General features: G+C 49.7%; 1 protein-coding gene across 1 annotated transcript in view; it reads right to left on the reverse strand.

The window, feature by feature from the left end:
- Positions 1 to 21,138, reverse strand: part of DUSP8 (dual specificity phosphatase 8) — a 74,165-nt gene that overhangs the window by 35,264 nt on the left and 17,763 nt on the right. The window contains exon 3 of the mRNA XM_085644923.1: positions 12,586 to 12,724. Within this exon, the coding sequence (XP_085501049.1) occupies positions 12,586 to 12,724 (139 nt within the window). The remainder of the gene's footprint in view (positions 1 to 12,585; positions 12,725 to 21,138) is intronic.

Genomic DNA, 21,138 nt, shown 5'->3' on the forward strand with positions numbered 1-21,138 from the left:
TGTCCCTCGGATCGTTCGAGGTGCGTCTCTTGAAGAGCCGCCACCTGGACATTGTGATCTAGAAGGTATTTCCAGAAGTGGTGGCGCTTGTTAGGGGAGTTCAAGCCCTGGGCATTCCAGGTTAAAACCTTGACCGCCATTAATAACTGGGTGGGATGTTACCTCCTGGACGAGGGCCTCTGCCCAAGGGAAGCTCTTGTATCCCCCCCCCTCCCCCCCCATGGTCCCATAAACAAAAACAAAAAAAAGGGCACCATGACATCGGATTAACTTAACTAACCAGAACAGGGGGGCGGAGCTTGCCGGCATCAATGGCGGACGCGTGAGCGCAGCGCTCTCCGTCTCGGCCCTCACAACATCCGCTTACCGATCCTGAACTGCTGAGCTGCCCGGCGCACCTGACGGGGGAGACCCCCTGGACACAGGTGGTGTGAGCTGCGACCCTCTGCCGCCGCCGAGGGAGCCGAACGGATCGCTCGAAGGGAGCGGAGGCGAGTGCGCCGGACAGGGCCGTCATCCCCGGGCCGTGGTGAAGTGGCTACCTGGAGAGCGTGCGTCGACGTGCGGCCCTGCCAGGAGACGCTGACCCGGTTTCCCGGCGCTTCTGGCAAGGGGGCGGCGGCCTGAATCGGCAGTGGTAGGGGACGGCTCTGGGGAGCGCTGGAGGTCCCGGAGCCCCCACCCGAGTAGCGGTGTGCCTGTTATGCCCTGACCCTGGCCCGGACAGCGTCCGATGGTGGTAGCGGCGCCTACTTCGGCCCCAGAGACTACGACGGCACGTGGCCCCTGAGAGTTGGGAACAACAAGCGGCGGAGCCATCTGCTGTGGGCCCCGTGCATGGTCGCCGGGCGCGACGGGGCTGCGGAGACTGACGGAGCGAAGTGGAACCCCGGCCACACAGGCGGTGCCCATCGGGGAGCCCCCCAGCGCCTGAAGGGATCCGAAGGAGGTGCTCGGGCGCATTAAGCCGGGACTTCGCCTGGGTGAGTGTTGCTTGCCTCGTTGGCCCCGGGGACGCGACGCCCAACTTGGACCAGTGGCGCCGGGGAGGCCTGTAAGTGGAGAGAGGGGGCCCCGGGTGCTGTCCGGAGCAGCGTGAGGCGGGTCCGCGGTCCCTCGAAGTGCCACGACTCCGGACACGGGTGTGCGTTGGGCGGTCGCCCTAGAAAAGAGTCCGGTGTTGCTATCCTGGTGCCCCCTTGCTTCCCTGAGACCCCGGGGGTTCCGGTACTTGCCACGACACACTGACCGTGACGCTCAGACCTGGCGGCGCGGCGGCAGGGAGCCACCGACATGGGGAAAGGAGATAAAACGCAGCCCAAACTCACGTTAGACCCGCGCAAGCCTAAGGGATCCGCCAGCACGGGGCAGGAGGCACCCGTTGGCGGCGCGGGCACGGAGGGCTCGGCAGGAGCGGACATCAGGGAAATGCTGGTGGCGATGGAGAAGGGCCTGCAGGGCAGCTTAACCGCAATCGATGCCAAATTGGATGCACTCACATACCGCATGGACCGCATGTCGGAGCGCGTTGATAAAAATTCGGAGACTGGACATGGCCGAGAGGAGGGTCTCGCAGGTGGAGGCAGCCCAGACGGAGTGGGACGCGGACCGCAAACAATTCAGCAAGCTGCTGCAGGTCATTCAGGATAAGTCAGAGGACCTGGAGGCTCGTTCCCGAAGATCGAACATTCGTATCACGGGGGTGGCGGAATCGACCTCGACCGGGAGGATGGAACTTTTTGTTGAAAAATTACTGCGTACCCTGCTAGGGGAGGATGTGTTCTCGCCCATGTTTGTGGTTGAACGAGCCCATAGATCGCTGGGCCCGCGCCCAAGGCCGGGAGCGCCGGCGAGGCCCATCATCGCGAAGCTCCTGAATTACAGGGACAGAGACGTGGCGCTGCGGATGGCCAGGGAAAAAGGCAAGCTGCAGTACGAGGTCATGGACATTACGATCTATCCAGACTTCACGGCAAAAGTCCAGGAGGAGAGACGTCAGTTCGCACCGTATAAACAACAGCTGCGTGATCTCGGCCTGGACTATGCCATGCTCTACCCGGCGAGGCTAAGGATCAACCGGCAAGGACACTCGCACTTCTTCACGGACCCGAGGGAACTCCAGAAATCGCTGAAGGTATGGTCTCGGGAACGGCAGGGTAGCCCCAAGGGTCCGGGGGACACTCCGGAGACGGCCTCGGGCCTGGATGGGCAGGACTAGTTACTGGTGGGAGGCCGGGCGTAACATGCAAGCAGACTGTAGGCCTCATAGGCTGTTCGCGGGACATGTACTGCCCTAGCGGTGATTGGGACTCTTGGAACTGTACAGACAATTGCTGCTTATACACCGGCAGTTCGGGACTACGGGGTGCCCCTCCGGATGGGACTCTCCCTTTAGTGCCATTGACTGTGGTCTACTCTTCAGTCCCTTCGGATCTGTACTCATGGGACTCTGAGCATTGTGTTAGGCATGATGCGGGCTGGCCTGCCTGCTGTGAGTAATAGCGCGGGAGCCCTCATGGGGCTCGCGTTAGAAGTTTGCCTGCTAGGGCTTGGGTCTGTGAAAGCCTGGGTGAGGGTGGGCCCGTGGTGCGGGCCTTTCGGGGCCACGTGCGCTGATCTCCCCGATAGTGTGGTTTACCTCGGGAGGGGGTGGTGGGGTGCCCACTGACATCCTTGCAGGAGATGGGACGGCAGCTCGAGAAGCAGCAAGGCTACACGAGGGCGAGGCGGCTGAGGTGCGCTATTGTCTGGCTCGTTGCCAGGTTGTGATTGTTGCAGTGCTTGGTAACCTCGGCCCCAGCGCTATTGACTAGTAGGGCCCTTGCGGGGTCTGGTTCGGGGGATGTTTGAGGGGTGTGTTTGTTTGTTTGCGGGGTGGGAGGGTGGATGGGGGACCTGTCTGGCCAGGTTGGGGGAGGTCAGCTGTGGGCGGGGGGGCGAGTTGGGGACCGGGGCGGGGGGTTCGCACGCACTGTGGAGTGGTAGGTCGTTTGTTTTGTTGTTCTGTGTCTGGCTTGAGTCGTCTGCTCATTGTAGGTGGGTGGCACTTTGCACTGGGACGATTGGGACGCAACCGCCGTAATGCAGAGTATGTGTGATGGGAGACCCTAGTGAACTGTCTGGTGATAATGACAAAGCGTCCCTTAGGGCGCTGACGTGGAATGTGCGGGGGTTGAATGATTTTCGAAAATTGAGGAAAGTGCTGAATTTCCTGCGTAGGCACCACATCGATCTGGCGCTTCTCCAGGAGACGCACCTCCCCCTCACGAGCCACATGCTTAATGCGCGAGGTTTGGCGGGTAACAGCGCTGCGGCAGGTTTCACCTCGCACTCCAGGGGTGTGATTACCTGGGTGAATCCTCGATCCCATTTGGCGCTGACGGTCCTAGAAGCAGACTCGGACGGGCGTTATCTGATAGTCCGGTGCAAAGGGAAGGGCCATGATTTAGTGGTGGTCAATGTGTATGGCCCCAACTACGACAACCCTGAGTTCTATGCGGCCTTGGCTGTCACTTGCCGCCGCTATACACACGCCCGCATGGTGTGGGGGGGTGACTTTAACTTCACGTTTGACCCAGCCTTGGACCGCTTCTCTGGGCCGTCGCGTCGCGCGGCGGCTGCTGCCTTATGCATGCAGGCGGAGCTCACCAGACTCGATTTGGTGGACGCCTGGAGACAAGGACACCCAGGGAAGGGGGGGATTTACGCACTACTCTGCATACCACGAAGTCCACACTAGAATAGATTATTGGCTGATGTCGCGGTCGCTGCTGGCCCTAGTCAGGGGCTGTGTGGTCCTCCCGCGCACGCTCTCGGATCACTCCCCGCTACTACTAATATTAGATACCTCGGTTAAACGTATCCCACCATACACATGGAGATTCCCGCCATACTCGCTCCTAGATGAGGTGTTCCGGGGTGACCTGGCAGAGGACATAGAGACCTTCTTCGATAATAACTTGGGCTCGGTCCAGAGTTTCCACACGATCTGGGACTCGTTCAAAGCCTACATCAGAGGCATGGCCATGGCCAAGCATTCTGGTGTCCTAAAATCTATACGGGGGAGCCTTAAGTCTATAGAGACTCAGCTAGCAACACTGGAGGAGAGCCAGCAGTCATCTGCGGACCCTGCGGTGGGGGCCCAGATTCAAGCGTTGGTCGCGGAATATCATAGGGAGGCGGACAGGGAGGTGCAACATATGGGCAAGTATGCCACGGCCCGAGCGTACGGGGAGAGCGAGCGCCCAGGCTCACTGCTAGCGAGGATTCTGAGCAATAGCAGGAAGCCCCTGGTCATCGACGAGTTGGTAACGGGGGCCGGCACAGTGGTCACTGGGGAGGAGGCGATCTGCGCCGAGTTTAGGGACTACTACGCGGGGCTTTATACAGCCAAGTCTGCCCAGATGGAAGAGGAAATAGAGGATTACCTCAGTTATATCAAAATGCCCTTTTTATCCGACTCTCAGAGGGAGTTCCTGGCGCTCCCCATACAGCAGGACGAAATTTTGGAGGCACTAGAGGGAATGAGGTCTGGCAGCGCCCCCGGGGCTGATGGACTGACGGTGGCATTTTATAAAGCATTCAAAGATAAGCTTCTCCCCCATCTGATCACCTTATTCGACGGCATATGCCAAGATGGCTACATGCCAGAAACTATGCGCGAAGCGCTTCTAGTCACTATTTTGAAACCGGGGAAGCCCCCTAACGTGTGTGGATCATACCGGCCGCTCTCCCTCATCAATGTGGACACAAAGCTGTACGCTAAGAAGGTGCTGGCCACGCTTCTGGCGTTGCTGGTGCCGGAACTTGTGGCGCCAGAACAGGCGGGATTTATACCTGCCAGAAACCTTACATACAATATTCGCACGGTTCTGGGGACCATGCAACATGTGCGCCCAGAAAACAAGGCCTTGGCCATTTTCCTGGATATGGAAAAAGCGTTTGACTCGGTGGAGTGGTCCTTTATGGTACGGGTGTTACGTAAGATCGGATTGGGGGAGCCCTTTTTGCAGATGCTGGGAGCACTATATTATCAGCCCACAGCCAGGCTACGATTGGGCGACCGGGTCACGGACGCCTTCAGGATCAGCAGAGGGACCAGGCAAGGCTGCCCTCTCTCCCCTCTCCTTTACGCCCTGGTGGCGGAACCCTTGGCGTGCGCTATCAGAGAGTACCACCACTACGAGGGCATTAATTTTCCCACCTATCAAATTGGCATCTCCACGTATGCAGACAACATGCTGCTTTATGTCCGGGACCCGGAGACGAATCTCTCGTCAATACTACGGGAAGTGGTTAGGTTCGGAGCGCTGTCCGGCCTCAAGGTGAACTGGAGCAAGTCACTGGCGTTCCCGTTGACGCCCGTTACTGTGCCTTTTCCAATGGACTACCCACTGCAGTGGACTACGGACTCGGTTAGGTACCTGGGGATCCGGCTACATAAAGACCCTGAGGTGCTACTCAGAGAAAATTATGGAGTCGCATACGCCAAGCTGGTTGAGGATGTGGAGTCGTGGAATCGACTGCCCCTATCCCTGCTGGGCAGAATAGCCATTATGAAAATGGTCATTTTACCGAGATTCTTGTTCCTCTTCACCAACATCCCCATCGTATTGTCTAAGGCCTTCTTTAAGCAGCTGACCCAAACTCTAATTCAGTTGGCCTGGGGTGGCAAACAGCCTAGAGTACAATGGAAGGTGTTAACTCTTCCGTACGAAATGGGAGGGCTGGGGGCTCCTGACATGGAGAGATATTACAGGGTGGCACAGGCGGCGCACCTGCACGCGTGGATACATGCCAGCGCTGATGTCCCACATGTCATCTTGGAGCATCTGTTCGCGGATCCGCTCCCATTGCCTGCGGTCGTTTTTCAAACGGCGAGCCGCTCGGTGGGGCGACTGGACTCCCTCCAAGCCACGACTCATGCATGGCAGGCATTAATGAGGGCGCACGATTGTGCTCTTCTGTATTCCCCTCTGCTGCCGGTGGAATGGGTGCTTTGGCTCCCCCCGCTGAGGGAGAGAGGAGTGGTCCAGGCATTGGGCGCCTTGGGCATTACGCGGATGGAGGACTTATTCGCGGATGGGGTTGTCAAGACATGGGACCGACTTGGGCTGGCGCATTCTGCCCACACGCTTCTGCAGCACTTTCAGTTCCACAGGGTTCGCAGAGCTCTATCGGTCGCGCTAGGCCCGGGCATGGCAGAGCCCCCGTAGGTTCCGGAACTCACCTACATTATCAAAACGGTAGCGCCGCCTAAATTGATCTCGAATCTTAAAAGAATGGGAGACCGGCAAACGGCGCGTATATACACCATGGCGCGGCTAGCCTGGCAGGGTGACCTGCAATTAGAGTTCACAGACGAGATGTGGAGGTACTGCTGCGTCAGCACCAAGACGATATCTCTCAACGGCCGGCACAGATTAGTGCATTTTAAGTACCTACAGAGGGTGTACTATACCCCGGAAAGATTGCATAGGTACGGGCTCAGAGCGTCTGCAGAGTGCAAACGATGCCATTTCCCGGTGGCGGACTTTATGCATATGGCTTAGCGCTGTCCTGGAGTCGCTAAGTTTTGGGCTGAGGTGTTCCTTGAGTTGAGCCGGGTCTTGGGCACTGAGATCACCCTCGACCCAGCCTTGGCGCTGCTGGGGTACTCCCGGCCTCTCCCGGTGGCGTTGCGACGTTTAGTGGATATGGTGTTGCTCATTGCTAGAAGGGTCGTTGCCACCTGCTGGATGAGGGGGCCCCTCCCCACCAAGAAACGGTGGGCCAGGGATATGCTGTAGTGCAGTACGCAGGCGGAGACGTATAGCGAACTGCTGCCGCCGAAAAGTCGGCTGCCGGAGAGGCTGCCCAGGGGGAGGAGCTTGATGTACATGCTATTGCTGAGTGCGCCCCGACCCTTGATCCGGACTTGGAGTGACCGTGAGGAAGAGTGGCGCTGGCTTGCGAGTTGGCAAGGACGATTGTCTGAGGGGCCGGCGAGAAGGCCTATAGTAGGACCCACAGGGTCATTGGGGCGGGGGCAACGTGAGAGTGACTGCGCGGTATAGATTGGAAAACTGACTGTTAGTGGCGGAGTGTGGTGACTGGCAGAGCTGGGCTGACGTGACGGTGGACACACACAGACTGGGAAGGATAACCGGAGGAGACAGTGAACGTGCATGGGAGTGTGGCTGGGTTCGCCAGTTCAGGCTGACAGTCTCTGATTCCCCGAGATCTCTACAGGCTTTTACATAGGCTGGCAGTGGCATAGTTGCAATAAGCAGTCAGTCACAGCAGGATGTACTTGTCACACGTTGGGCAACTGAGACGCCACCGGTCCCCCGGGATGTCGGCTGAAAGGCTGTGTTAAATGTCAGTGGGGTGACCCACCCGTTTGGGCGGAGCCCAGTTATTGTCATGCGAACTGTGGGCAGCTGGCCCTGTGTATCTCCTACTTGCAAATAAAGGTTTTGGAAAAATAAAAAATAAAAATTAAAAAAAAAAAAAAAACAGAACAATCAATGAAAATGAGTGTGAAGAATCTCCCTCCCAGAGGGAAATCCCCCAAGTAAGACACACTCGAGGAACGTTACCATTCCCGTTTCCCTAGCCCCTCGTATGAACAAAAAGCAAGGCATATAGTTTGTAACAATATACAGCCAGTTACCAAACAAAGAAAAATAGTCCAGCAAAAGAGTCCCGGCGGCACCGCAGGCGGTAGGGAGAAAAAGCAAAGTCCTACGCATCCACTACCCTCCCCCAGGACCCCCTTACTGCAGGGGAGACAGGACAGTCCCACCATACTCTCACAACTGACATCATGCAATCAATTGGTCCCAAGGACAGGGTCTGGGAGCGGATTGTCTTGTGAGGCCCATGGGAACAACTCTTGCAAGTCCTCCGCTCCATCCAGCTCTCCACGGTAACTCCTGGACGTTCCCAGGGGAGGAGGCCCCGCGCGAGTCTCTCAGCTAAAATGTATGCAAGTCCTTCGCTCCAACCAACCTCTAAACGTCCACATAGCAGTTCGGGTCCGCTAAATCCACCGAAATTTATGAAGAACCACCCAAGGGTCATCAGCAGGCGCTTTATTCTGTGGATGTCTTACCCCCATAGTATGCCACTGACCTCCGCCTTGTCGCCGACGCCGCCGTTCGCCTTCCATATCTTGTGAAGAGGACTTGCCACTGGTGGAGGAGAGCTCAATTCCCAGGAGCTCCACAGCTTCCTTGAGCTCCGTGCAATGATGGGGCTTATTGTCCCATTGGAAGGTTATACCAAAGGGGTAAGTCCATTGGTATCTGTTTTTTTTTGTCTCTCAGGAACTCGGTGATCGGGCGGAACTGTTGGTGCCGTAAGAGTGTGGCTTGTGCCACGTCCTGGTAGAGTGCACATGAAGCATTTTGGAAGGTGACCTTGTCAGCTGCTCTCGCCTTTTGGAGGACCATTTCTTTGATTTTGAATGAGCTAATCTTCGCCAGCACGTCACGGGGCCGACGATTTTCTACCGGCAGCCGCGGTGCAACCCTGTGGACTCTTTCCAGCCGGATCTCAGGACCCGTTTCTCCCAGCACGGAGGAGAACAAGCCCACCATGAAAGCCTCTAGATCTGTGCCCTCACAATCTTCTTCTATGCCTCTGGCTCAGATTTTATCGCGTCGAGAGCGATTTTCTAAGTCCTCGCACTTAAGCATGGTAGCTTGCAGTTGGCTACGTAGATCTGCCACGCCTTCTTCCAAGGGTGTGAGGGGATCGGTCAGTTCTTGATGTTTTGCTTCAAGATCCAGCGTGCAGGTGCCCACCGAGTCCACATCTGCCTGCAAGGATACCATTCTCTCCCTCATCTCTGCTCGGAATGACGCAAAGGAAGCATCCATGTCAGCCTTGATTTCTGTCCGGAGTTCCGTTTTAAATTCCCGCAGCCATAGCCCCTGACGATGATGTCGCCTCGTCGCCTGCCCCTCCTGTGCCTGCAGTGGCAAAATAGTTGGAGACCTTGTTGTTGAGGGTCTTTTTGGGTGGCATAAGCGGATCCGTGTCGAGGTCAGCTCCAGGCCGCCCCCTCCGTCTCGCAAAAGCAGTGTGGAGCGTCTGAACTTATAGAAGAGACCCAAACCGCTTATCCTCCCTCGTCAGACTTCGTCTCTGTGGTCACGCAGGCTACCCCCCCCCCCCCCCAAGGCTCTCCTCAACGTTCGTGTGGTGTACCTTGGCCTAGGAGAGCTCTGGGGCAAGCGGGGGCACCCACCTAGCCTCCCACGCGGTGCATTTGTTGACCTTTAGAGTGTTTCTCTCTCCAATTTGGCGCCCATGTTAGGGTCAGGCAACCGGCCTCCTCAGTTCCTTCGGGATCGGGGCCCCAGAGCAACGCTGTGTCTGCCTCTTGGTCGGTAGATCCCCGCTGTCGACATGCATCTGCCCCCCTCCCCCCCCCCCCTTGCGCTGCACTTGCCTTCTGGGGGTTATTGGTGCTGTGTCTCCGAGGTGGTCACACTGTCAGCAATGGCAGACAGGAGTTTCAGGCTTTCTTTGTGGACTGTCATCAGTGTGCTTATTAATAGCGCCTGGAAGGGGATGTATGGCCCGCGTTGGAAGAGCCAGCGCAGCCTCAGGCACGGGCTCAGCGTGTCGCCGGTTGCTTCTTCTTTATCGCACCAAGACCGCCATTTTGTAATTTCAGGGCTCCCACAGCAGTGCTTCCTCCGGCTGCAGCAGCTCCGAGGTGGGTTCGGTGCAATGTTTATTCAGTGCCCTCACCTTGTGCTATGGGCCAGGCTGGACATCCGATGCCCCAACAGGAGTCCCGGGGATCTAGGCGGAGCGCCATCGGGGGTCCGCCGTGATGCGAGGCGCCATTTTCACCGGGGAAGCGCCGATCACCTTCAACTCACCAAAGCGTTTTCCTATGCTCCAAGGTACACTACGCATTCCCTCCAGCATTCCTGCGCATCCCGCAAACCGTTGCGTGCAAATAATTCTTCAGGATGCCGCAATAATGCCTTAGTTGTAGATTTATAACGGGGCCAGAGACGGAGCCGATCAGGAACCGGTCTGACCAGCCATGTTAGTTGGCTACCCACCCAGAGCTTCTTTTGATGGGGTACTAGCCACCGTGTAGTATGGTTGTGGGTAAGTGCTGGCAATGAGAGTTGTGCTTTGACAGTGAAAAGTAAAAAAAAACATGGAGCACCCTTAGTGGGCTCATAGATTGCTGAGCACAATTAAAGATGAATGCAGGTCAGACCTGATAACAACAAACAGGCATAGGGTGGCACACCATGAGAGGATATTCACCCCCAAAACGTATACCAGTCAGGTGCCTGTTAAGGACTTTGGGTTTATCTGCTGAGCCACAGTGGAAAGTAAGCACTACATAGATATTTCCAATCTCACAGTAGGTTCAGGAGTCCTGGCTGGTTGTCGTCCAACGATAAGTTAGTGGAGGGCACATGACCTGGAGTAGAGGATTCCATTTCTAGGTCTGACGCCAAAACATTTATTGCCTAAAAGCACAACTTATTGTTTAGAGGAAGGATAAAATGTTCCAGCAAAACAGCAGGTGCCTTCTTATTCTTCCCATTTCTCAAGAAGAGGGATGTTCCAGGACAGGAATGTTGCTCTGCAGAAGGCCCTAGTCAGTGAAATGTGTTTGCGCTCCTGTTGTGAAGCAGCCTCTGTCCTGAACATCTCAGAAAAAGACGCAATCCAGGCATACTGATGATATGGAAATAACATTTTTTTCCAGGCGGCGGTGAATTCAATCTTGGGCAAACGAGCATCGGTCATAGTATTATGAGTTTATATAATCAAATTCTCCTCCATTCTTTCCAAAAGCACTGCACAAGGAAGAGAATCCCACCTTTTCTCAAGAACGGCGCAGTTATTATTGTGATACCTACATGTTGAGAAAGTATTTGAAATCTTTACACTAGCACTTGACCTCTACTTGTGAAAACACGCATTGAGATCAGCCACTTCAAGTGGCGCTAATTTCCGCATATCCACTCCCTGACCCACGCGAGAGAAATGCTGGCATACAAGGATCTCCAGGGTGCTTCCATACTAATTTTTGTTACAAAGATTCATCAATGGCTTTCCAGGCATTCAATCCTTATATGCATGATCTGTTTGTGCATTAAAAATATTGACTCCTGGATTGGTGAAATGAGGGTTGATTCTGCACCCTTAAGGGACGTATGCCTAGCCCATGCTCTTCCTCTGGAACACGTGCTGAGGGGCAATGGGTTGGTGTGAAAAGGCCTCAGCAATGTTAAAACGTGCAGTAAATCAGGAGATTGCACCTGATTTCATACATAAACATGAACATTATAGATGCTTGCTTAACAGCCATCATGGTTTGGTATTTTTCCCAGGTTCCATTTACAAAAGTGAAGATCTCAGTTCTAACTCCTTTCATCATTAGTCTTGGATTGGCATAGTGTCTGGTAGAAATGTCAGCTGGTGTTTTGCATTCAATAGGACAGGCTTCATGTAGTGGGAAATCAACACTTTTTCCGGTGCCCCAGTTTCTAGGAATTCAGAGTTCCTACCATGGGGCAGAACAGGAAACTCAAATTCTCACTCAATATATGAAAACGTGTGCAAAGATTTCAACTAAACCATTGGCTACCTACTATTTTTGACTATTAGTACCGATGGAAGGGGATAAGACTGCTGATTGGCATCTGAACAAGAGGGATCACTAAACTGGAAGAAACTAGTAGCAATCATTTTGGACTAAGCTGCTCTTTTCTGTAGCAGCTATTTTAGACCCAGGCTATGTTTGTCTTTTGTGGGTCATATGTACAACATCACTGCAAACTAGGGCCAGGTGACACTAATCTGGTGGTAGCCCCAATCGGCTTGGGGCGGTACCTTATTAGCTGTGTTCAGTGGGCAGTCTATCAAAGGATGCACCAACTGCAAACCAGGACCATGTACTCAATTGCACAAAAAGGGTGTCCTCGTAAGGGAGGCATTCAGACGAAATTAATGAATCACACAAGATCTTACAGACATACAAAAATTATTTGTCGAAATCTGGCAGTAATTCTTAGATCTAGAGAAGTTAACATATTGTCTGTTCTAGGATGTAAAATCAAAACAAAACACCCAGGGTTAAAAAACACATACTCCAATTCACAAATTTTCCTGAAATAAAGGTGATCCGAAAATTATGTAAATCCGAATAACAATGTAAATACATAATAAGAATGTGAATAAATAAACCAATAATGATGGGGGGTTAGTTTTTGTTGCGGACCAGAGGAAAGCTTTGCTTCCCCGCTTATGTAGCCGCTTCCTGCAGGAAAAGACATCGGAGAAATCTGTGTCCCACCTTGTGATGGCCACCCTCATAGTAACACCCCTCTAACGGAGAGCCGCCACCACTGCACAAGGCAATCATACGGAAACTCAACTGTTCTTGCCTGCTCTGGCCAAGCTACCTGCCTTTACCTACCTGAAACTACACTTGCACGTCCGTGCACCATCAAATAGCACTGCATTCTGTCCCGATCAGCAATGGAAGATTGAAGCATAAAAATGGTACATAACGCTATTTCAAAGTGAACAGACATGATCCGAAGCACTTCCTACCTGTGAGGACGTAGACACGTTGGTAGCAGCTGTCTAGCTTGCCCACAAGGATGGAGAGGAAGGTGTTTGAGGACAGGCAGCTCACATCCCGGGTATTCTGATCGTACACCACCATATCCCGGCCTTCTTGCAAATCCAGCTATAAGCAAACAATAATTTAGGCATTTTAGACATCTAGTGCCAGACGTACGCAGTTTATGGTTTGTGATTATCAAATAGCGATTTTTTGCAATTCGATATTTGGTAATCGCAAACACCAATGTACAGATCTGTCTTTGACACATTTAGCGATTCCCAGTGGGTCGCAAATTGACCTACCTCATTAATATTCATGAGGTAAGTCTTAGTTCGGGACCCAATGGGAATCCCAAAAATACCAGGGATGGTGTCCTGCTGGACTCAGCAGACCACCATGTTAAATGCAGACCATTTTCCTTCAAGGAAAACTGGAAGGGTTTTGAAAAGAAAAATGAAAAGGTTTCTTTTCTTCTTTTTAGAGCAGGCAGTGGTCCTTGAGACCACTGCCTACTCTAAAAAAATATTTTTACATTACCACCTACTTGAAGTAGGTGGTAAAATGCGAATGTTTTGCGTCTGCATTTCGACCGCAAAACATTCACACATACTACCGCGATTCAGTATTAGCAAGGGGCACCATAAACAAACCCCTTCCAAATACTGGACCGCAAACCCAATTTGCGATTCTGTAATAGGTTATTAAATCACAAATTGGGCCTTTGTAAACTGAAAAAGGCATTTTTTCATTCGCAAACTGTCCGATTCTGGGAATCGGATCGTTTGCGAGTGAAAACAATCTTTGTGCATCAGGCCCCAAGTTCTGGCTCTTTAGACAAAGGGTCTGCTATATAATTTCCCATTTTGCACTGAATTCATTGTACACTTGGCTAGTAGACATGCATCCTTAGTGAATCGAGTATCCTTTTCACTGCACAATCCGCTTTTTCCAGGATTACAGATACCCAAGGTATTGCACTCGCACCAACATGGAACTGGTACACTACTGTATTTTGCTGCTATATAAGAAACTTAAACAAAAAAATGTATATGTTTAGGTTGAACTAGCAGGCACACTCGAGACGGTTTGGAATGCGAGGGAAGGGATAAGAAAACAGATGTCACATTAAATGGGAGAGTGTAGCACAGCAAAATGTATTGGGTGAGAGTTTCGCGACACTGACTATGCAAAGGGTGAGGGGGGTGGCACATGATGTGCTTTGGATCCGGTACTGGCCTGCAGGTATGTTTTCTGTTTTGGATGGTAGAGGCTGGGCTGGGAGTGTGTTCTTGGATGGTGGGTATAGGAGTTAAAGGAGGTGGGTCACTAAGCAAGTTTTGAATGAGTGACAGGTCTACTGAGCAGGGCTAAGTTACTTGCTATGTTTTAAATAAAGGGGCTGGTCGCCGAGTATGGAAGAAGGGTAGGTCAGTTTGCATGTTTTAGATTTAGCTCATAGGCGGGGATTAGGACAGTGGATATGTTTTGGATGAAGGGGTAGTTCACCTGGAAGGCTTTGGATGATGAGGTAGGACACTGGCTTAGTTTTGGATTATAGGTAGGCCAAAGCGTATGTTTTTGATGATGTTAGAGTAGGATATTTAGTATGTTTTGGATACGGGGCGAGTAGTTTTTGGAACAGAGGTAGTTCACAGATATGTTTTGTATGAGAACAACAAAACACCAGGTATGCACTGCATTGAAGCAAAGCAGCAGTGCAGCATTAATACTTTGGTTTTTTGAGTAAACGTAGTCAAATCACTGATAACAGTGGAGACGTATTCAATATTAGATATTTCTTTCAGTGTAGGATTACCTAATCATCGACACATTTCAGTGTCCTTGTAGCCTGCTGTACGTAGGCAGTACACTACATCAACTCAGAATATGTATTGTGGAATAGATGAGCACTATTAGACGGGAAGACCAAAAATATTCTATAGTGATACATTATAAAACAGTACCACAACAGGGACTGTTCCAACTTCAAACTTGCTAGCTGAAAATACACTCCATGGTATGCAATCTCATATTACATGAGATGTAATCTCATTATCACTAGCAATAGGAGCCAATACTGTAATCTTGGATGAGGGATTGTCCTACTTTCTCAATAAACAAATAGAGAGTGGAGTTATGGCTACATATGCATGTATAAGACTGAATCTCAACTTTTTTTTTTTTTCCACAAATTAATCATATGTCCCTGATTATCGTGTTTATGTATTTAGAATTGTGGTCCAGTGTGTTTGACTCTACGGATTTCTGCTATTTGAAGCATCATATGTGTGCATTTGTAGATAAGTCATTCTTCCGTTTCTGACGTAAATGATGTTATTCCATCTGTAAAATGTATTGTATTGTGTGATGTGGTACCTACATTGGAAACTGTGAATTGCCTGCTGAAGTTGCAGTAGGACATTAAGTCCACTTACCAAGTGTGTCATTGGGCCTTATATAAGGCTGGTGTTTATTTTATTTAAATTGATGATTGGTGGACAGTCTCATATGGTAAATGGGTAATTGTATTGGACTATGGTGGAATAACACTGGTGTGTTTGTGGTTGTCTGACTTTACAAATTCTGCAATGTACTCTTTATTGCACTTTACATTTTGCCCTTTAAAAATGTACATGTTTGCACTGCGGAATCCTTGTGAAATGTTTGCTGGCTATGGCTAAATAACAGAGCTGTGATAGTACTTGATATTGAATTGGCCTGCCTTGGTGAAGCGCTGTGGTATTGTCCTCCTGGAACGTTTTGGCAGAGGGGACATGGCACCAGGTATGTACTACATGAGGAGGGCATGACGTTCAGGATGAAATTGACGAGGGAGCACAACATCATGTGCGATTTGGATGAGGGAGACTGGATGCTGAATAGGATTTGGATTAGAGGGAAGACAGCAGCCATGTCTTAAATGAGTATACATGTAAATTTAAAATGAAGGTCGTACATGTACATTTATGGGGAAGGACAAAAGAAGGTACCATCGCCTCCATACAAAATTCAATTAGTTATTACTCTCTTCCCTTTAGCGTATTATTTTAGAGAGGGGGAATAATGTATCATAGTTTTAATGAAGGAGAGTTAGTTATAATCATTTTGAAATAGGTTTGGAGATCAATAACTGTACTTCTTCACCAAAATATTGTGATGTATCAATTGTACTCATTAAATAACTTAAGACACTAATCTGCATTTAGGGCCACATGTACTGAAGGTTTTAGAGGTAGCAAAAGGAGAATCAGCCGTTTGCAACTGCTAAAAAGTCTTTTGACATGTACAAACCCTATTTTGCAAGTCGGTAACCTATTACTGACTCGCAAAATAGGGTTTGCAAGTCGGTATTAGGAAGGGGTGTGTTAAAGGCATCCCTTCCTAATAGCGAGTCGGATGGGAATGTATGAATGTTTTGTGACCGGCATGCGGTGGCAAAACATTTGCATTTACTGCCCACTTCAAGTAGCTCGTAAGCCAGTCAAAACTGGGAAGGGGTCCCTATGGAACACCTTCCCCTTTTGTGGAATGGGTTCTATGAGCAGGCAGGGGTCCCTAAGAGCACTGCCTACTCCTAAAAATTAAAACAAACGTTTAATTTTTCTTTTTGAAACGCATCCCGCTTTCCTTTAAAAAAAAAAAAAAAAAGAAAAGTTGTCTAATTTAAAAGTAAACACAGACATGGTAGTCTGCTGTCCCCAGCAGGCCACCATTACTGTGGTATTTGCGATTTCCCAATGGGTCGCATATTGCGACCTACCTCAAATATTGATTAGGTAGGTCAATTGCAAGCCCATTTTGGAACGCTAAATGTGTCTGAGACACATTAGTACATCACATTTTGCGACTTCTTAATTGTGATTTGCAAAAGTTCGCAGTTAGGAACTCGCAAAATGATGGTCGCACACGTGGCCCTTAGTTCCTTTTAATATTGTGATTGTAACATAATACTTAATAACAAAATCATAATCTAGGGCAAATCCAAGGAAGAATACTTAAGTGTGCTAGCAGTAACCGTTATAAAATCACGGTGCTGCTTCAAAAGGCACAGTCACAATAATACTATCCAACAACAGAAGCAAAAGTGTCAGATTTCCAATGGCGAGAATGAGGCACGGGAAAACGTAGAAAGCGCTTTTTATATAAAAAGTTTCTTATTAAGGAAGTGAGGGCTGGGGACAAACAGTGTGTTGTAGATTCAGGTATATATCTAAACCCGATTGCTCAAAGATGATATTGGGATGCTCATAGAATCACAGAAGCCAACAATAACAGTAATTAAAAAGGAAAAACGTGATTTTGGAAAAAAAATCAAATCATCCCTGTACATTTTCTGTTATAGAACTGGGGAGTGTGTGTGTGTGTGTGTGCCTGCACTTCTTTTCACACTTGGGTATGCGGGTCAAAGGAGCGCGGGGTAGAATTCAGAGGCACAGTTGGAGGTGAACTAGCATGCGTCGTGGGCTATATTTCCCGGCTTGTACCCATGTAGTCACTGTGATAGCCCACCTATAACACCCAAAGCAGAGGGCATCTGCCTTCCCACCACGGATACTCCAATGCGATACTTTATTGCAGAATGGCTTTCTTTTTAGCTTGTCCTTTATTTGGTGACTTTGTTTCACAATCTGCGGCCAGGAAATAACCATTGGTATTGAAAACCTTGACTGTTGAGCCTAGATCCGTCACTGAAGGACCGAGATGATGTTGTTGGTCATAGGTTTTCAAGAACCTCAACTTGACTATTGGACGCCTTTTGCTTGGTTTTGCAGGCTGATGAAAGTCTTTTATTATTATTGCACCAACATTACTCCTTGAACTGTTTCATTTCTTTGTTCTTGTGGACATCTTGAAAATGAGATTGAAGGACATCCAGATTCCACAAAGTCTCTCTGTTTCCTTTCCTCGTGTGACCAGGTCCTGGTACGTCACATAACACTGTTCCAGAAGGGTTATGGGACTGGCTGACAAGAAAAAAAAAAGCTACCCACTCTGCCCTTCTTGGGCCCTCATCCACATGTTCAACAGCACCAGTCCTACAAGCAGTCATACACATTCTATTTCTGCCCATACGCACCCCTACTCTCTTCCCAGCAGTTCACGTTGCCCGAATCTATGAACCCATGGACCTACCTACGCACCTTCTTTATCGGAGGACAGCTGTGGTGTTCCAATTCCTCCATTCTCGAATGTACAGCAGATATTTAGCTTGCTCTAGTTAAGCTGACAACAGGCTCCGAAGAATGGACAGCCTGAAACACTTAAAGCATCTCGCTGTAGAACAGGGGAGGCTCCTACGCTATGGTGGAGGAGCGTCGCCCCACTGCCGCAGAGGCAAACAAAAACGAAAATGATCTTGATGCAGATAATTTTATTTTTGAGTCCGGCGGCTGAGTCTTGGGGGGCGGCAGGGCCACCGTACTGCAGCAGGGGGAGGAGGAGTGGTGGGCACTGCTGTCAGTGCGTATGACAATTTGACTGGCCGTCTTAGGACAGTCAAACCATCAACCACACGGACATCTCTCCAACCCAGTTGTGTTGCTGGGCGGAGAGATCAGCATGCACTGGCTCCCAGCCCCCTATGGAGCGCAAACCCAGCCTGCTCCACTCAGTCTCGACACTTCTCTCATGGTGAGAGCAGCCTCGAGATTGGCCACAGGGAAAGCTGGGAGCTTCAGCCTGTGCCCAGAGCAGAAGTCCGTGAGCAGAAGACCAGCAGGTAAGTCTTTTTTTATTGTTTCAACCCCCAACACATTTCCCTTACACCAGCCGCTACTGCTGTAGATGTGGCTGAGGATAAATGGTGAACACTGAACCATTATGCGGAGTCACACTGTGCTGACCACCTATTTTAATGACACAGAGCCTTATCTTTAGCTGGTGTCAAACTACAATGGCTCTGATCAATCCCTTATGTTCCTATGCAACGGTTGAAGTGCCCTCTCTAACTTGTCAGTCTCTGATAACCTCTCCTCGACTTCCAATGAACTGAAATGTTTATTGTGAAGAAAGAATCCCTGGAGAGAAGGTTAGGAAACCATATGAGAGAACCACGCTTCATGAGGTATTAGGGTTCTGCATTATTGAAGGAGCATGACAGGTACCAGTTTGGCAAATGCAGTGGGAGATGCTTTTCTGCAACTTCCAAAGATGTAAAAGAACTGTGAACTGCAACCATAAGAATGAACTTGTATCACACTAGAACCCAACACCTGATGAATATTGTGTGAGGTGTCTTCATTCAATGTAGTGTTAGGCACCCAGTACGATGCAAGGGCAGTCTCTCCATAGTATGGACCCTCTCCTTAGTGGAACTAGCAAAAGATACAGTCAACATAATCAGTTATCCAATGGGCAGCTAGTAGGTGCAGTCGCAATGCATCTTTAAGTCCACTGAATAGTTGGCAGGTTGTACGCATAGGCTACCCGACACTCCAAAGGGGAATAAGGAATACTTATATGGCACCTAGGCAGCAGCACATATTAGGCCCTTATGTCAACATGTGAAAGAACCCCCTAATGCTATCTACAAGAGTTGACATCGTCACCTGATTTACATAAAGATTCAAAAAATTACGCGAGTCCACAGATTTCATGGTCATATGGGATGATAGAAGCCTTTTTTTATTGACTGTCAGACTAATCCTGGTGCACGACATAGGACCTGGTGTCATCTGCTTCATGAGTGACTGTCTAGGAATTAAGGCACGAAATATTTGCATTGAGAAAAACAAGGTGGTGACAAAAGATCTGAAGCTAGCCATACGTCTTCTGTGATCTTCAGAGGATGTGCACCAAAGTTTCACTGTTGGAACAGTGGATGACACCATGGCTTTAAGATTTCAGTGATTTTCATTTTCATAGTCTCAAGTGTACCAGAAAGGCTAGGACGATTCACCCATGATGTGGGCTTTGTGTTAGAGACCTAATGCTCTTTGGCTTGCTCCATTCTACTGAATGCTTGGCAAACAATCCGGCTAGAATAGATGAAATACTCACATCAGATTTCATTCAGTCATCAGAAAGACAGCTATTTTGCTGGTGTTGGAGGCATCAGACTTGGCTTGCCCAATGGGAGTTTTTGTGCACACTAGTAAATGTCTTTTGTTCTACCTAGAAATATGACGTTCTTTCAATGCATTTTGAATTAGGTGCCGAGTAGGACTGACACCTACTGTTTGTGGTACCGAAGGAAGGGTGGCTTGCTGAGTCCAAACCGACTCCCTTGTAATGATCTCCAGCTATGGTGCTGGGTAGAACATATGATTCTGGCACCTCCTACAGAAGGCAGAGATTGTCACCTTACTGTCAGGTATGGAGGATGTCCTACAAAGGGGGGGTAGAAGGCTAATGGCGCTACCAACGCGGTCAAGAAGGCTAACAGAGACAAGTCACTATCAACGAAGATGGCTGTGAGGCTGTCCTGTTCTCTACAGACTTAGGATAAACGTCTCACGGACAGCTAACTACAGGCTTTAACAGCAGGCTGAATATAACGCTAAAGCTGGAAATCAGGTCAGGGTTCTCGATCTCAGCTTTCAAAGAGATGAAGGCAGCCAGCTAGAGCTTGCAGCAACCACTCTCACCAGCCGAACAATATTTGCAGCACTTGCACTGACCACTGCATTGTGTAGCTGGTCAGGACCGTTGATGGTAATGTGTGTGCTGAAGGGCTGTGGCATCACATTATATACCCAAGACATAACCCACAACAGGATTATGTATCATTCATGAAAAGGTGCAGCGTTATAGTTTGAGCCCTACATAGCACTCTTGAAGGCAGGGTTCAAGGTATACACCAACTACGCTGCAAAGTATCGGGAAAAACAATCAGTTGTGATACCAGGGCTGATATTGCTAAACTATGATGTGGAGGTACTACTGATGCTATTAGAAGAGGGTGACATGGATGTACTATGTATGAGTACTATCAGTGTTAGAGTATAGCATACGGGTTGTATGTGCACTATTACAGGTAGCATAGGTACAATCAGTCAAATAGTATGACGGAGATAGAATGGGAGCTTGTATTGGCAGGGTATGGATGGTATGGGTGCTGATAAAGGAAGGTGCTAATACTGGAACAGGGGCAACATGGGTTAATACGGGTGCCAAATTGGAATAGTTCGATATGTACAAGGCCCATGACATAGAGTAACTTCTTTGCAGATGCTGAGAATTCCGCCTCGGGCTAAGTGTAGAGTAATATCCTGGCAATCGTTAGAGAGCACAGCTAAATATTTAGTTCTTGGATTTCTGGTATTCAGATTTTTTTCTTTTCTCTAATCACTTTTAACTTGGTTTCCAGTATCAAAGACACTGAATGAGTTGAATGAAAACGAGTGAATCCAGGAGCTGAAAGGCTGTCTGCTAGACAATTTCTGAACAGGAAACATTCATCGGCGGTATCAGACATGTTGAGAGAACTTACATCAACCCCCTGTCTCTCACTTCCCCGCTTCTGTGACTCCCGCCGTCCTGTAACCGGATTCCCTCGGTTTTGCCTCTGTCGTCTTTTACATCATCTACATTTCTCC

Source organism: Triturus cristatus, chromosome 3_1 (assembly GCF_964204655.1).
Source record: "Triturus cristatus chromosome 3_1, aTriCri1.1, whole genome shotgun sequence".
In the NCBI taxonomy this organism is placed as follows: domain Eukaryota; kingdom Metazoa; phylum Chordata; class Amphibia; order Caudata; family Salamandridae; genus Triturus; species Triturus cristatus.